Raw genomic sequence first — 18,072 nt, 5'->3', positions numbered from 1 at the left:
TGTCAGTACCCAGTACCAGTATGTCAGTACCCAGTATGTCAGTATACAGTACCAGTATGTCAGTACCCAGTATGGCAGTACCAAGTATGTCAGTACACCAGTATGTCAGTACCAGTATGTCAGTATCCAGTACCAGTATGTCAGTACCAGTATGTCAGTACCCAGTACCAGTATGTCAGTACCAGTATGTCAGTACCCAGTACCAGTATGTCGGTACCCTGTGCCAGTTTGTCAGTATCCAGTACCAGTATGTCAGTACCAGTATGTCAGTACCCAGTACCAGTATGTTAGTACCAGTATGTCAGTACCCAGTACCAGTATGTCAATACAAGTATGTCAGTACGCAGTACCAGTATGTCAGTACCCTGTACCAGTATGTCAGTACCAGTATGTCAGTGCCCTGTACCAGTATGTCAGTATCAGTATGTCAGTACCAGTATGTCATTACCAAGTACCAGTATGTCAGTTCACAGTACCAGTATCTCAATACAAGCAAGTCAGTACCAGTATGTCAGTACGCAGTAACTGTATGTCAGTACCAGTATGTCAGTACCCAGTACCAGTATGTCATTACGTAGTACCAGTATGTCAGTACAAGTATGTCATTACGTAGTACCAGTATGTCAGTACAAGTATGTCAGTACGCAGTACAAGTATGTCAGTACGCAGTACCAGTATGTCAGTACCAGTATATCAGTACCAGTATGTCAGTACCCTGTACCAGTATGTCAGTACCCAGTACCAGTATGTCATTACGTAGTACCAGTATGTCAGTACAAGTATGTCATTACGTAGTACCAGTATGTCAGTACAAGTATGTCAGTACGCAGTACCAGTATGTCAGTATCCAGTACCAGTATGTCAGTAACCTGTGCCAGTATGTCAGTACCCAGTACCAGTATGTCAGTACCAGTATGTCAGTTCCCAGTACCAGTACGTCAGTACCCAGTACCAGTATGTCAGTACCCAGTATGTCAGTATACAGTACCAGTATGTCGGTACCCAGTATGGCAGTACCAAGTATGTCAGTACCCTGTACCAGTATGTCAGTACCAGTATGTCAGTACCCTGTACCAGTATGTCAGTACCAGTATGTTAGTACCCAGTACCAGTATGTCAGTACCCTGTGCCAGTATGTCAGTATCCAGTACCAGTATGTCAGTACCCAGTACCAGTATGTCAGTACCAGTATTTCAGTTCCCAGTACAAGTATGTCAGTACCAGTACGTGAGTTCCCAGTACCAGTATGTCAGTACCCAGTACCAGTATGTCAGTACCCAGTATGTCAGTATACAGTACCAGTATGTCAGTACCCAGTATGTCAGTACCCAGTACCGTATGTCAGTACCAGTTTGTCAGTACCCATTATGTCAGTACCCAGTACCAGTATGTCACTACCCAGTATGTCCCTACCCTGTACCAGTATGTCAGTACCCTGTACCAGTATGTCAATACCCAGTACCAGTAAGTAAGTACCAGTATGTCAGTACGCAGTACCAGTATGTCAGTACCCAGTACCAGTATGTCAGTACCCAGTATGTCAGTATACAGTACCAGTATGTCAGTACCCAGTATGGCAGTACCAAGTATGTCAGTACCCTGTACCAGTATGTCATTACCAGTATGTCAGTACCCTGTACCAGTATGTCAGTACCAGTATGTCAGTACCAGTATGTTAGTACCCAGTACCAGTATGTCGGTACCCTGTGCCAGTTTGTCAGTATCCAGTACAAGTATATCAGTACCAGTATGTCAGTACCCAGTGGGTGGTACCAGAATTCTGTAGCCTTGACAGCTCTATGTAAAATCCCTGTAGTCCCAGTATGTCAGTACCCAGTGGGTGGTACCAGAATTCTGTAGCCTTGACAGCTCTATGTAAAATCCCTGTAGTCCCAGTATGTCAGTACCCAGTGGGTGGTACCAGAATTCTGTAGCCTTGACAGCTCTTTGTAAAATCCCTGTACTTGTTTGCTGATTTTTAGAATTTAAGATATGAATGTCACTAAAGATATTTTTTACATTAAATAATTATAAATAACATATAGATTAATTTCAAGAATGTTTACCTTTTTGCTGTCAGCCTCTGCAAATTTCTGGAACATTCCAGCATATATTTTTTTCTCTTTGTCTTTAAACTGTTTTATCTTTTGTATACAGCGAGTAATTTGGTTCTTTGCTGCTTTGTTCTGGGGATCAAGCTCAACCACTTGCTCAAAGTCTTTCTTTGCCAAATCATAATCTCCTTTGTTTTGTAGAGCCTAAAACACATGTCAAGGAGCCAACTTTAATGAGACAGACTTCAACAAAGCAGAAACACATACAACAACTGACATCCATATTTTACATATGTTTGGTTTGTAAAAAGTTTTTTTTAGAAAAGGAGCTATTTCATGCCATAACCCTGCACCACAGAGTTTCTAACTGAGTTAAAAGTCTTGACATCCCTAAAAGACATTATGGAATAATTATATTCAAATGGTAGAAAAAAGAATTCTTCTATACAACACACCTGTCCACGTCTGAAAAGTGCCTTCACGTTTTTGCTATCCTGTTCTAGGGCCTTGTCACACTGGCCATGTGCTTCATGGTCATTCCCAAGCTTCAGATAGCACATTGCCAGGTTCAGGTAGGCTGCCAGTAAAAGTGAAGACTTGCGTGTTGAATCCTCTTCAGCATCCATCCCAGTGGCATTCTCCAGCAAAGACACAACTGCACTGTAGAACTTGGCAGCTAACTTGTACTTCTCAACCTTCCAGTGGAAAATACAAAATAAATTCATGAAGCAAAAGTGTTTGCATGACAGAAAAGGACAAGCTAAAAAACTATGTCAACAATGTATAATATTACCAGATAAAGACAGTAAAACACCATCAACAGATAAAGTATGGGTTTATCGGATAGAGACTGTAAGACACTACCAACAGATAAAGTATGGGTTTATCAGATAGAGACTGTAAAACACCATCAACAGATAAAGTATGGGTTTATCAGATAGAGACTGTAAGACACTACCAACAGATAAAGTATGGGTTTTTAAGATAAAGACAGTAAAACACCATCAACAGATAAAGTATGGGTTTATCAGATAGAGACTGTAAGACACTACCAACAGATAAAGTATGGGTTTACCAGATAGAGACTGTAAAACACCACCAACAGAGAAAGTATGGGTCATCAGATAGAGACTGTAAAACACCTATATCTGTCTTTCTATGTGATCAATAGTTAAGTATGTCATCCAGTTTGATCAGCAGCTGTGTCTGACTTTTTGTCTTATCAGTAGCTTAATCTGTCCTATCTGAGTTGTAGCTTTGTACATCTTTCTGTCTGATCAGCATCTTAATCTGTCCTTCTGATCAGTAGCTCTGCCTGTTCTACTGTCTGATCAGGAGCTTTGTCTGTCTTGTCTGGTCAGCAGCTCTGTCTGTCCTTCTGTCTGAGATGTAGCTCGATCTGTCCTTCTGTCTGAGATGTAGCTCTGTCTGTCCTTCTGTCTGATCAGAAGCTGTGTTTGTCCTTCTGTCTGATCAGTAGCTCTGTCTGTCCTTCTCTCTGAGATGTAAATCGGTCTGTCCTGTCTGAGATGTAGCTCTGTCTGTCCTTCTGTCCGATTAGAAGCTGTGTTTGTCCTTCTGTCTGATCAGTAGCTCTGTCTGTCCTTCTGTCTAATCAGAAGCTGTGTTTGTCCTACTGTCTGATCAGTAGCTTTGTCTGTCCCGTGTGGTCAACAGCTTTGTCCTTCTATCTGGTCAGCAGCTTTGTCTGTCCTTCTGTCTGATTAGAAACTTTGTCCTGTGTGGTCAGTAGCTTTGTCCTTCTGTCTGATCAGTAGCTCTGTCTGTCCTTCTGTCTGATCAGCAGCTTTGCTGTCCTTCTGTCTGATCAGTAGTTCTGTCTGGACAGACAAAGCTACAACTCAGACAGTAGGACAGACGGAGCTACTGATCAGACAGAAGGACAACAAAGCTTCTGATCAGACAGAAGGACAGATAGAGCTTCAACTCTGACTGTCTGATCAGTAGCTCTGTCTGTCCTATTGGCGGAGTTGAAGCTCTATCTGTCCTTCTGTCTGATCAGCAGCTTTGCTGTCCTTCTCTCTGATCAGTAGCTCTGTCTGTCCTATTGTCTGAGTTGAAGCTCTGTCTGTCCTTCTCTCTGGTCAACATCTTTGCTGTCCTTCTGTCTGATCAGTAGCTCTGTCTGATCTACAGCTTTGTCTGTCCCGTGTGGTCAGCAGCTTTGTCTTTCTGTCTGATCAGTAGCTCTGTCTGGACAAAGCTACAACTCAGACAGTAGGACAGACGGAGCTACTGATCAGAGAGAAGGACATCAAAGCTGCTGATCACACAAAAGGACAGATAAAGCTTCAACTCTGACTGTCTGATCAGCAGCTTTGCTGTCCTTCTCTCTGATCAGTAGCTCTGTCCTACTGTCTGAGTTGCAGCTCTGTCTGTCCTTTTGTCTGATTAGCAGCTTTGTCTGTCCTTTTGTCTGATTAGCAGCTTTGTCTGTCCTTCTGTCTGATCAGCAGGTTAAGTCTGACCTTTTGTCTACTCAGAAGTTTTTGTGTCCTTCTGTCAAATGAGCAGCTGTGTTTTAGTCAACAAAACCTTCTATCTGAACCCTTACGTATACATTGGTGTGTGTATTACTAACACCATGATCATGTACAACAACAATTACCTTGAAGTAGGATGTTCCCTTGGCCTTCTTTATCTCAGCCTGTTCCAGCTTTTCACTTGCATCCATCTCCCAGGACTCTTTTGCCTGTACCCAATCAATATGGTCAGATATTATAAACAAAATCATCCTCACTTTTATTGAAATTTTCATATACTACTTACCGGTATTGCAGATTTTGCAGTTTAAATTCTCTCAATTTTTATTTCAAACAAGACATCTTATCTAATTAAAATTTCTTTACAAACTGGGCGACAGACAGAAATCTTAGATTATGACAGTGATAATTTGTTTCCACTATTTCCAGGAAAGTCCTAGGTGGATATTTTTCAAATTTTACATGTAGATTCCCCTTGGTCCCTAAATGCACACTTTTGATTTTGAATCTGATCAAAAAAATAAATGACTGACAGGTAGCCCATCTTGGATTTTGATAATGAACATTTGCCAAGTTATTTCTTGGAAAGTACTGGAGGGATCTGTCTCAAATTTCATATGTTGGTTTTCCTTGGTCCCTAGTTGTGACTTTTCAATTTTGAGTCTGCTAAGAAAAACAAAATGACCAACAGGCACCAATGGGAATTTTGACAATGAAATTGTTATCGCTGTTCCTGGAAGTACTGGATGGATCTTTCACAAATTTTATATGTATGTTCCTCTCTGTTCCTAGATGTGGCCATGCAATTTTCAGTCTGAATCAAAAGACCAACTGGCATCCATCTTTGATTTTGACACTCAAAGTTTGCTATCGCTATTTCTTGAAAAGGCCTAAATTGATCTGTCTCAAATTGTATAATTGAGGTTTACCTTGATGACTTGTATGTCCTGTTTTTTGATAATGAGGCTGTCAGAAAAACAAACTATTGACTAACGACCATCTTATATCTGACGGCTGATGATTATTGTTGTTTCTTTAAAGGAATTCTAAAATTTCATATAATCAAGACTAACGAAGGGAAATATCCAGCTTCTAAATAAAACAAATTTATGAAAATCAAACAAAAATGGACTCCAGAATCCCTCTGGGATCTTTTCTCTGTAGTGGACACAAGCATCCCCTGGGATCTTTTTTCTGTAGTGGACACAAGCATCCCTCTGGGATCTGTTCTCTGTAGTGGACACAAGCATCCCTCTGGGATCTTTTTTCTGTAGTGGGCACAAGCATCCCTCTGGGATCTTTTCTCTGTAGTGGGCACAAGCATCCCTCTAGGATCTTTTTTTTTTCTGTAGTGGGCACAAGCATACCTCTGGGATCTTTTTTCTGTAGTGGACACAAGCATCCCTCTGGGATCTTTTTTCTGTAGTGGACACAAGCATCCCCTGGGATCTTTTTTCTGTAGTGGACACAAGCATCCCTCTGGGATCTTTTTTCTATAGTGGACACAAGCATCCCCTGGGATCTTTTTTCTGTAATGGGCACAAGCATCCCTCTGGGATCTATCCTCTGTAGTGGGCTAAAGCATCCCTCTGTAGTGGGCACAAGCATCCCTCTGGGATCTTTTCTCTGTAGTGGACACAAGCATCCCTCTGGGATCTTTTTTCTGTAGTGGGCACAAGCATCCCTCTGTAGTGGGCACAAGCATCCCTCTGGGATCTTTTTTCTGTAGTGGGCACAAGCATCCCTCTGGGATCTTTTCTCTGTAGTGGGCACAAGCATCCCTCTGGGATCTTTTTTTTTCTGTAGTGGGCACAAGCATCCCTCTGGGATCTTTTTTCTGTAGTGGACAAAAGCATCCCCTGGGATCTTTTTTCTGTAGTGGGCACAAGCATCCCTCTGGGATCTATCCTCTGTAGTGGGCTAAAGCATCCCTCTGTAGTGGGCACAAGCATCCCTCTGTGATCATTTCTCTGTAGTGGACACAAGCATCCCTCTGGGATCTTTTCTCTGTAGTGGGCACAAGCATCCCTCTGGGATCTTTTCTCTGTAGTGGGCACAAGCATCCCTCTGGGATCTATCCTCTGTAGTGGGCTAAAGCATCCCCCTGGGATCTTTTCTCTGTAGTGGGCACAAGCATCCTTCTGGGATCTTTTTTCTGTAGTGGACACAACCATCCCCTGGGATCTTTTTTCTGTATTGGACACAAGCATCCCTCTGGGATCTTTTTTCTGTAGTGGGCACAAGCATCCCTCTGGGATCTTTTCTCTGTAGTGGGCACAAGCATCCCTCTGGGATCTTTTTTCTATAGTGGACACAAGCATCCCTCTGAGATCTTTTTTCTGTAGTGGGCACAAGCATCCCTCTGGGATCTTTTCTCTGTAGTGGGGACAAACATCCCTCTGGGATCTTTTCTCTGTAGTGGGTAGTGGACACAAGCATCCCTCTGGGATCTTTTCTCTGTAGTGGGCACAAGCATCCCTCTGGGATCTTTTCTCTGTAGTGGGCACAAGCATCCCTCTGGCATCTGTTTTCTGTAGTAGGCACAAGCATCCCTCTGGGATCTTTTCTCTGTAGTGGACACAAGTGTAGTGGGCACAAGCATCCCTCTGGGATCTATCCTCTGTAGTGGGCTAAAGCATCCCTCTGGGATCTTTTTTCTCTGTAGTGGACACAAGCATCCCTCTGGGATCTTTTCTCTGTAGTGGACACAAGCATCCCTCTGGGATCTTTTTTTCTGTAGTGGACACAACCATCCCCTGGGATCTTTTTTCTGTAGTGGGCACAAGCATCCCTCTGGGATCTTTTCTCTGTAGTGGGCACAAGCATCCCTTTGGGATCTTTTTTCTGTAGTGGACACAAGCATCCCTCTGGGATCTATCCTCTGTAGTGGGCTAAAGCATCCCTCTGTAGTGGGCACAAGCATCCCTCTGTGATCATTTCTCTGTAGTGGACACAAGTATCCCTCTGGGATCTTTTCTCTGTAGTGGGCACAAGCATCCCTCTGGGATCTTTTCTCTGTAGTGGGGACAAACATCCCTCTGGGATCTTTTCTCTGTAGTGGGCACAAGCATCCCTTTGGGATCTTTTTTCTGTAGTGGACACAAGCATCCCTCTGGGATCTATCCTCTGTAGTGGGCTAAAGCATCTCTCTAGGATCTATCCTCTGTAGTGGGCACAAGCATCCCCCTGGGATCTTTTCTCTGTAGTGGGCACAAGCATCCTTCTGGACACAACAAGCATCCCTCTGGGATCTTTTCTCTGTAGTGGGCACAAGCATCCCTCTGGGATCTTTTCTCTGTAGTGGGCACAAGCATCCCTCTGGGATCTTTTCTCTGTAGTGGGCACAAGCATCCCTCTGGGATCTTTTCTCTGTAGTGGGCACAAGCATCCCTCTGGGATCTTTTCTCTGTAGTGGGCACAAGCATCCCTCTGGGATCTTTTCCTCTGGTGGGGACAAACATCTTCTTTTCTCTGTAGTGGGCACAAGCATCCCTCTGTGGATCTTTTCTCTGTAGTGTAGTGGGCACAAGCATCCCTCTGGGATCTTTTCTCTGTAGTGGGCACAAGCATCCCTCTGGGATCTGTTTTCTGTAGTAGGCACAAGCATCCCTCTGGGATCTTTTTTCTGTAGTGGGCACAAGCATCCCTCTGGGATCTGTAGATCTTTTTTTTTCTGTAGTGGGCACAAGCATCCCTCTGGGATCTTTTCTCTGTAGTGGGGACAAACATCCCTCTGGGATCTTTTCTCTGTAGTGGGCAAAAGCATCCCTCTGGGATCTTTTTCTGTAGTGGGCACAAGCATCCCTCTGGGATCTTTTCTCTGTAGTGGGCACAAGCATCCCTCTGGGATCTTTTCTCTGTAGTGGGCACAAGCATCCCTCTGGGATCTTTTCTCTGTAGTGGGCACAAGCATCCCTCTGGGATCTTTTCTCTGTAGTGGGCACAAGCATCCCTCTGGGATCTGTTTTCTGTAGTAGGCACAAGCATCCCTCTGGGATCTTTTTTCTGTAGTGGACACAACCATCCCCTGGGATCTTTTTTCTGTAGTGGGCACAAGCATCCCTCTGGGATCTTTTCTCTGTAGTGGGCACAAGCATCCCTCTGTGATCATTTCTCTGTAGTGGACACAAGCATCCCTCTGTGATCATTTCTCTGTAGTGGACACAAGCATCCCTCTGGGATCTTTTCTCTGTAGTGGGCACAAGCATCCCTCTGGGATCTTTTCTCTGTAGTGGGGACAAACATCCCTCTGGGATCTTTTCTCTGTAGTGGGCAAAAGCATCCCTCTGGGATCTTTTTTCTGTAGTAGGCACAAGCATCCCTCTGGGATCTTTTCTCTGTAGTGGGCACAAGCATCCCTCTGGGATCTTTTCTCTGTAGTGGGCACAAGCATCCCTCTGGGATCTTTTCTCTGTAGTGGGCACAAGCATCCCTCTGGGATCTTTTCTCTGTAGTGGGCACAAGCATCCCTCTGGCATCTGTTTTCTGTAGTAGGCACAAGCATCCCTCTGGGATCTTTTCTCTGTAGTGGACACAAGCATCCCTCTGGGATCTATCCTCTGTAGTGGGCACAAGCATCCCTCTGGGATCTTTTTTCTGTAGTGGGCACAAGCATCCCTCTTTTTTCTGTAGCATCCCTCTTTCTCTTTTCTCTGTAGTGGGCACAAGCATCCCTCTGGGATCTTTTCCCTCTGGGATCTTTTCTCTGTAGTGGGCACAAGCATCCCTCTGGGATCTTTTCTCTGTAGCGGGCACAAGCATCCCTCTGGGATCTTTTTTCTGTAGTGGCACAAGCATCCCTCTGTAGTGGGCACAAGCATCCCTCTCTGATCATTTCTCTGTAGTGGGCACAAGCATCCCTCTGGGATCTTTTTTCTGTAGTGGGCACAAGCATCCCTCTGTAGTGGGCACAAGCATCCCTCTGGGATCTTTTCTCTGTAGTGGGCACAAGCATCCCTCTGGGATCTTTTCTCTGTAGTGGGCACAATCCCTCTGGGATCTTTTCTCTGTAGTGGGCACAAGCATCCCTCTGGGATCTTTTTTCTGTAGTGGGCACAAGCATCCCTCTGGGATCTTTTCTCTGTAGTGGGCACAAGCATCCCTCTGGGATCTTTTTTCTGTAGTGGGCACAAGCATCCCTCTGGGATCTTTTCTCTGTAGTGGGCACAAGCATCCCTCTGGGATCTGTTTCTCTGTAGTGGGGACAAACATCCCTCTGGGATCTTTTCTCTGTAGTGGGCACAAGCATCCCTCTGGGATCTTTTTTCTGTAGTGGGCACAAGCATCCCTCTGGGATTTTCTGTAGTGGGCACAAGCATCCCTCTGGGATCTTTTCTCTGTAGTGGACACAAGCATCCCTCTGGGATCTTTTTTCTGTAGTGGGCACAAGCATCCCTCTGGGATCTTTTCTCTGTAGTGGGGACAAACATCCCTCTGGGATCTTTTCTCTGTAGTGGGCACAAGCATCCCTCTGGGATCTTTTCTCTGTAGTGGGCACAAGCATCCCTCTGGGATCTTTTTTCTGTAGTGGGCACAAGCATCCCTCTGGGATCTTTTCTCTGTAGTGGGGACAAACATCCCTCTGGGATCTTTTCTCTGTAGTGGGCACAAGCATCCCTCTGGGATCTTTTTTCTGTAGTGGGCACAAGCATCCCTCTGGGATCTTTTCTCTGTAGTGGGCACAAGCATCCCTCTGGGATCTTTTCTCTGTAGTGGGCACAAGCATCCCTCTGGGATCTTTTTCTGTAGTGGGCACAAGCATCCCTCTGGGATCTTTTCTCTGTAGTGGGCACAAGCATCCCTCTGGGATCTTTTTTCTGTAGTGGGCACAAGCATCCCTCTGGGATCTTTTCTCTGTAGTGGGCACAAGCATCCCTCTGGGATCTATCCTCTGTAGTGGGCTAAAGCATCCCTCTGGGATCTTTTTTCTCTGTAGTGGACACAAGCATCCCTCTGGGATCTTTTTTCTGTAGTGGACACAAGCATCCCTCTGGGATCTTTTTTCTGTAGTGGGCACAAGCATCCCTCTGGGATCTTTTCTCTGTAGTGGGCACAAGCATCCCTCTGGGATCTTTTTTCTGTAGTGGACACAAGCATCCCTCTGGGATCTTTTTTCTGTAGTGGGCACAAGCATCCCTCTGGGATCTTTTCTCTGTAGTGGACACAAGCATCCCTCTGGGATCTATCCTCTGTAGTGGGCTAAAGCATCCCCCTGGGATCTTTTCTCTGTAGTGGGCACAAGCATCCCTCTGGGATCTTTTTTCTGTAGTGGGCACAAGCATCCCTCTGGGATCTTTTTTCTGTAGTGGGCACAAGCATCCCTCTGGGATCTTTTCTCTGTAGTGGGCACAAGCATCCCTCTGGGATCTATCCTCTGTAGTGGGCTAAAGCATCCCTCTGTAGTGGGCACAAGCATCCCTCTGGGATCTTTTCTCTATAGTGGACACAAGCATCCCTCTGGGATCTTTTTTCTGTAGTGGGCACAAGCATCCCTCTGTAGTGGGCACAAGCATCCCTCTGGGATCTTTTTTCTGTAGTGGGCACAAGCATCCCTCTGGGATCTTTTCTCTGTAGTGGGCACAAGCATCCCTCTGGGATCTGTTTTCTGTAGTGGGCACAAGCATCCCTCTGGGATCTTTTTTCTGTAGTGGACACAACCATCCCTCTGGGATCTTTTTTCTGTAGTGGGCACAAGCATCCTTCTGGGATCTTTTTTCTGTAGTGGACACAACCATCCCCTGGGATCTTTTTTCTGTATTGGACACAAGCATCCCTCTGGGATCTTTTTTCTGAAGTGGGCACAAGCATCCCTCTGGGATCTTTTCTCTGTAGTGGGCACAAGCATCCCTCTGGGATCTTTTTTCTGTAGTGGGCACAAGCATCCCTCTGTAGTGGGCACAAGCATCCCTCTGTAGTGGGCACAGGCATCCCTCTGGGATCTTTTTTCTGTAGTGAGCACAAGCATCCCTCTGGTATCTTTTTTTCTGTAGTGGGCACAAGCATCCCTCTGGGATCTCTTTTCTGTAGTGGGCACAAGCATCCCTCTGGGATCTCTTTTCTGTAGTATTTTGACACCAAGTAACACACACAATATTTGTCTAAGTGTCATATAGTTTATAATCAATTATCATCTCATAGAAGTAAATTATCTGTGTATTAAAAAAAAAACATATTTTTTCAAAAACACTTAATTTCATTGATTGATGAGTATAGCTCTACTTGAACTGATTTCAACAGTCTGTAGACATGAACTTAAAGAGTAACCAAGAAAAGAACAAAAATCAAACGCACAAAAAAATCAATTTCACAGCAAACAGTCTCAAAAACAAATATACATTAAATTTAAAAAAGATCCCTCACACATTTTCTCTGAAAAGGCAGTAACAATCTGGGAATGATAAAATTTAAGATGTTTGGTTTATATTTAAAGTATGAAAGCCTACCTTTTCAAATGACAGCATTTCCACATCAAACTGTAGAGGGGTGTTGGGCGGAATGTTGAATTTGGAGTTTCCTGCTTTTCCATAAGCCATTGACGGCAGAATTTCTAACCGACATTTTTCTTTCGTTTTCATCTTTTTAATTGCAACCTCAAGGCCGTCAATGACTCCAGACTCCTCTCCCTCCCCAAGGACAAACTCCACCTGTTGGTCATCGAACACTGTCATACCACAGCGGCCCACATAGTGTACTGTAATGACACATTATTTATCTTAACTTGTAATAATGATAAAGGGACATACAATATTCGACCAAATAAGCGCCCATGTCCCTATAAGCACCCCCCCTCCCCCCTTCAGATACCTAAAAGTCTAGATTTACTTACGTTTTAGTCACGATCAAGAATTGTTTTAAGTCGCTTTATAAGGAGATGTACTCCACACAAATGTAAAAAAAAAGTTAAATCTCCAGTCCACCAGCAACAGAGGAATGTCGATAAGTGTCCTCTATAACTACTACCACATTTTCCCCACCATGTCTGATAAAGAAATCAGCTGTTTTTGACAGTTCATTTGGAATGTTACCCACTATTTTCCCTTCTTTCACAACTCTGATTGCAAACTTGTCAAACGGATTATTATCCTCAATAACTGTATAAGGCACTGTCCTATGAATGGTTTTCAACACTCTCTATAAACATGATATCCCCTGACCACAGACGAATATTCATACATGAAAGATATTTTTTCACACATTCCTAAACCACATGGTAGATGACCTTTACCTTGTGTACCTTGGTGTCGCGCGCTCAGCCACAGTAACGAAGACTGAATAGGCATAGTCCATTATTTAACAGGTAAGATAGCCATTGACACAGCAGATTAAAAAATGATATTTTCATGTGTGATAGATTATTGGACAGAAACAAATGAAGCAGTTAGATATCAAATGGCAAATAAAATAGTTGTGCTAAAACAGTATGAATGGAATTTTATATATTTATCATGAACAAATTCCCTTTCATGTCATCATGTTAAGATGTTCTGAAACAATTTATCGACAAGCATATAATGACAGAGTGCACCTGATTACATAAAGGTTGACACTGAAATTATGGCAACCACAGACACATCACAATCTCACAAAGGAGGCCGAATCAAGTCGTATGAAATTTCTTTCAAGTTAAAAGTTGTGGAGTTTGCCAAGGAATGGGGGAAACAGCTAAGCATCAAAGCAGTACGGTAAAGATAGGAAGCGAATTCGTGATTGGAGACAAAAAGAGTGAATTAAAAACCTCTTTAAAAACACCTCAAAAAGGAGACAGAAAGTTCCCGGTGGAGGCAGATTTTTTAGCACTGAATGTGTTTCTTTTACATCTAAGATGGTCTCTAATAAGCGCCCCCCTTAATTGTAATTTTTTAAGTGCACTGGGCGCTTATTGGATCAAATACGGTAACTGTTCTACAGATATTCTACTTTCTAGAAACCTTTAGTGTATATAAACATGATGGAACCAAGCCTGAGGAGCCTTTTTGAAGTATTAACACCTTGAGTGAGCTTACTTTGAGAATTCAGTCTGTGACGTGTGGACTTGTACAGTGATTTAGTGATAGTGCCTTGTGGACCTGCACTTATATATACCCAGCTAGGAAACAATTCTTGGATTATTCTTCAGTTACCCTGTTTTCTGGACAATCTATTGTGAATTCTTCTGGATTTGGAGACTTCCACGGAAAGATAAGTTCTGACTTTTGATAATTAGTAGCTAACTCTGTACACCATCACAATATTTGTAATTTTGCTGCATAGAATTTATTTGTTGTCATTAAATTGTTGAATTTTAACCTAGCTGTTGGGTTTTATATGCTATATGTTAATTCATTAACGTAACAGGGACATTTTAATAAACAAAGGGACATAAGTGGAGACATTCTATAGATATTCTCTGTCATTGACATTACAGGGACATTATGATAAACAAAGGGACATAACTGGTGACATTCTTCAAATATTCTTTTTTATTGTCATAACAAGGAACAGTGTGTTTAATATTTTGGTGAAGAAATTGAACTAGTGTAACATTTTCTTCCAGTTCGATTACAAAAGTTTAAAGCAGATTAAACTGCATCATTTATGTTAGAACCCTAAATTTTATGTAAAGTTTCACCATCATATAAAAATGATTAAGTGAATACTATGCTATTAATAACCAGTAACCAAAGAAAAATACAAACCAGCAAGTTTAGAAGTGGTCATGGCAAAAAAATTGAATAACAACATACTTGTATCCGTTCACTGACCTTTGACTGTGGCGCCATCATTTGGTGTCTGGTAGCCTTCCCCAGTCTGTACAATGTGTCGGATCACAGAGCCATCTTTCTTTTCCGAAATATCTTCTCCTGCAGAAATATTTTTCAAAAATTCAAACTTTTAGAAACTGCATTCATTAAACGAAAACGTCATTCGGGAAAGAAATTTGCAATATATTCATTTATTATATTTTTGCTAGTGAAACGTAGAGAAATATTGCTAGTGAAACGTAGAGAAATATTGCTAGTGATAAATAACACTTTTGCAGACTTACACAAGGAAATGAGAAAACACAGATCATCTTATAAAACTGACAAATCACAAAGCCTGTTACAAAAAAAAACCACTACACCAGACATCTGAAGGAATTGGAGTTGTTTACTAGAAGTGTGACCTTCAATTCCATGGTAAAGTTTCATTTCCATGGAAGTCAGCATACAACTCAAGTCACTAACTCAAATTACCTTATCAGAGATCAAACCAAATTCCCAACTGAACATCTTGAGAGTGAAACTAGACATTTCAAGAGAATTTGTGTCATCGACAGCGACAGTAACCTTCTAGGTGCCACCATATTTTCAGTCGTATAGTAATTGTCACAGACCATTATTGTTTTACATTTTAAAGCAATTTTGTCTGTAAGTGACATGAACAATTAGCATTTTCTATGAGAATATGAAAATTGATTTACACTGAAATGTATTTTTGTGTTTATGTGTTTTCAATCACTTTTTAAAAAATGGACTATATTTTGTTACTGTGAAGTTAAAGTAGTGTCTGTGAAAAGCATAGCTTCGTACTTTTATTTCTGTCCTAAATATGTCAGTATTTGGTTATTTTACTTGTGAAAATGTGATAAATAGAATGTTTAAAAGTTTCTTCAGTAATAACAAATACATTTCACTCATGTATCTAATATATTTTGTATCTTTTACAAGCTGAAATATTACACACATTTGTGAAGAATATTTATTATGATTGAAGCCACTATTAAATATTTTCTATATATTAGAAAAAAGATTTCATTCTGCAAATAGATTCCTACTAACCACTGAGATGACAGACAACAAAAGACTTTTAAATTAACATTATTAGAGTTAATATTCAGCAATCTGGATCACTGTGATGTTTATGCACTTCTGCAATGGATCAACAACATGGCATCTGGAAATAATAATAAATATATGGAAAACTATTGTTTTCATTATCTTCTTAAACCCAAATAACTGCCTTCTTTAAATTACCACCCATGGGCGACTTATTGACTGGATGGTTTTCTGATAAAGTGAAGTCCATGATAAAGTGAAGCCCATGATAAAGTGAAGTCCATGAAGTCCATGATAAAGTGAAGCCCATGATAAAGTGAAGCCCTTGGTAAAGTGAAGTCCATGATAAAGTGAAGTCCATGATAAAGTGAAGTCCATGATAAAGTGAAGTCCATGATAAAGTGAAGTCCATGAAGTCCATGATAAAGTGAAGCCCATGATAAAGTGAAGTCCATGATAAAGTGAAGTCCATGAAGTCCATGATAAAGTGAAGTCCATGATAAAGTGAAGCCCATGATAAAGTGAAGTCCATGAAGTCCATGATAAAGTGAAGTCCATGATAAAGTGAAGCCCATGATAAAGTGAAGCCCATGATAAAGTGAAGCCCATGAAGTCCATGACAAAGTGAAGTCCATGATAAAGTAAAGCCCATGATAAAGTGAAGCCCATGGTAAAGTGAAGCCCATGGTCCATTTCACCAGTATGATAAAATGTCAACCATGGCCATGGTAAAGTGAAGCATTTCACTATCTTCCTACTTATTAACTTAACCATCAGGATGATTAGAAAAAAAATTGGTGAACAAAAAAGCTAATTAGTAAGAAAATAGTGTAATGCTTCACTTTATCATAGCCACAACGAAATGAATTCACCACTAGCATCAGTGTTATGTGTAATTGAAGTATTGTATAGAGACAGACAAACATTTCAGTATGAAGTTCTATTACCTTTCCATTCAAAGAGTTCCACTTCAAATATCAGAGTAGCGTTAGCAGGTATTTTAGGTGGGGATCCATTCTCACCATACGCATAATCACTGCGACACGTAAGTCGACAGATTTCTCCCTTTTTCATAGTGGCAACACCCAAATCCCATGATTTGATGACACTCCCTGTAAGAAAACCAACAAAAAAATAATTTTACATAATTTGGAAAGGTACCTTATATATAAGGATAGTTTTGCAATGTGCAATTTTTGCAAAAAGCCTAAAAATATATGTTCTGCAATTTCTGCTTGTTTTATTTTTTAGCAATTTCGTTGTCTCAGAAATTTGGAAGGTCTCTGTTGAAGACTGACTACTTTAGAGTGGACATTGGTGTATAATCTAACATCAATAAGCTATCTTACTGACCAGTCAAACTAGATAAGAGATTTACATACCCGCCAGTATTTATTTATTATAGAAGTATTCATGGCTAGAAAGTGCTCAGGTACATCTACTCTGTAGATAACTAATATGTTTGCAATAAAAAGAAGAAGATATGCAAATTTAGCAATTTTGATTTTTTGCAATTTTTAAAGGGTCACTAACTTTGAAAAAATTATATACCTGCAAAAAAAATCCCTGATATATAGTAACTGAAATGACCTCCTTTTCAGTCTTTGAAAAATGTTCATATACCTGATAACACTTATCTGGTAAAAAATCCTCACTGTTAATTATTATGGTAAAATGAAGAGGAGTTGCCTTTTAAACTTAATTTCTAATAACAACGGGTCCCACAATGAACAATTTAAATATTTCCATTAAATCCACGAGTCCCATCAAAATTCTATGAGTTCAGGACTCGGCAGATTTATCACAGCTTTTAAGTATTAATAATTCAAACAGGATAACATTGGCTTGATAGGGGAGAAATTCTTGTGAATTGTCTTCTCTAATATGTAGAAACAACAGAGGGACAAGTAAATCTACCAAGGCACTGGCAGCCCCACATAAGTAACATTTCTGTAACAGTGACCTGGCCACAATATAAGAAAATTTATCTAAGAGACAGCATACATCCATTTTTCTTGACATATTTATGGAAACTGGGATCTAGTTTTAATTGTTTGCTTAGAAATTGTAATCTGTGAAAACCAGTGGATGTTTTAAAATATTTGTGTAGGAATTTACATCTGTGGAAAAACCAGTGGATGTTTGGAAGTTTTTGTGGGAATTTAAACCTATGTATACCAGTGTATGTTTAAGTTATCGTGGAATTAAGATCTTTGGGGACACTGACTACGTTTCTGTCACTAAAATATTATATATATGTATATACATTTCTGAATTATTAAAAAGTTACATTAATTCTTGACAAGGCGAATAAATTTTACAAAGATAAAGGGAGGTAATTTGCCAGAAAGGTCTATGATTATAATTCTGTTTGCACACTACCACCTGACCACGTACAATGACCCCCATCAGTTTAACTGAATCATGCGTACCTTTTCCCAGGTCGAAATCAAATTTATCCCCGCGTCTTCTGCTAGAGTCGAATTCTGTGCCATCTTCAAGCGTTCCAACATAATGCACAAACACTTTATCACCAGCCAACGGTTTGTCTTCCCCAGTTCCTTCTCGCAGAATTTCTTTTAACACACCGCCATCTTTGGACGGTGTAATATCTATTTTTTCTGGTGTCGCTTCCATTGTGTACAAACTACAAATAATGGAGGTATACTTTACGCTATATGATGAAACGCCGGTTTCTCGAATCTGAAAATGGTTTGC

At 41.3% G+C, this 18,072-nt stretch overlaps 1 protein-coding gene across 2 annotated transcripts in view; it reads right to left on the bottom strand.

The window, feature by feature from the left end:
* LOC132562277 (peptidyl-prolyl cis-trans isomerase FKBP5-like) overlaps positions 1-18,072 on the bottom strand; it is a 31,378-nt gene extending 13,306 nt beyond the window's left edge. For both annotated transcript variants that reach the window (XM_060227017.1, XM_060227016.1), the window contains exons 1-7: positions 17,787-18,072; positions 16,302-16,466; positions 14,299-14,397; positions 12,001-12,248; positions 4,684-4,767; positions 2,510-2,749; positions 2,067-2,258 (exon numbers count right to left, since the gene is read on the bottom strand). In XM_060227017.1, coding sequence (XP_060083000.1) covers positions 2,067-2,258; positions 2,510-2,749; positions 4,684-4,767; positions 12,001-12,248; positions 14,299-14,397; positions 16,302-16,466; positions 17,787-17,991 — 1,233 coding nt within the window. In that variant the 5' untranslated portion in view covers positions 17,992-18,072. The remainder of the gene's footprint in view (positions 1-2,066; positions 2,259-2,509; positions 2,750-4,683; positions 4,768-12,000; positions 12,249-14,298; positions 14,398-16,301; positions 16,467-17,786) is intronic.

Source organism: Ylistrum balloti, unplaced genomic scaffold (genome assembly GCF_031769215.1).
Source record: "Ylistrum balloti isolate Yb309-2 unplaced genomic scaffold, AGI_CSIRO_Ybal_v1 Utg371386, whole genome shotgun sequence".
NCBI classification, from domain to species: domain Eukaryota; kingdom Metazoa; phylum Mollusca; class Bivalvia; order Pectinida; family Pectinidae; genus Ylistrum; species Ylistrum balloti.
This window is presented reverse-complemented; position numbering and strand designations above follow the sequence as displayed.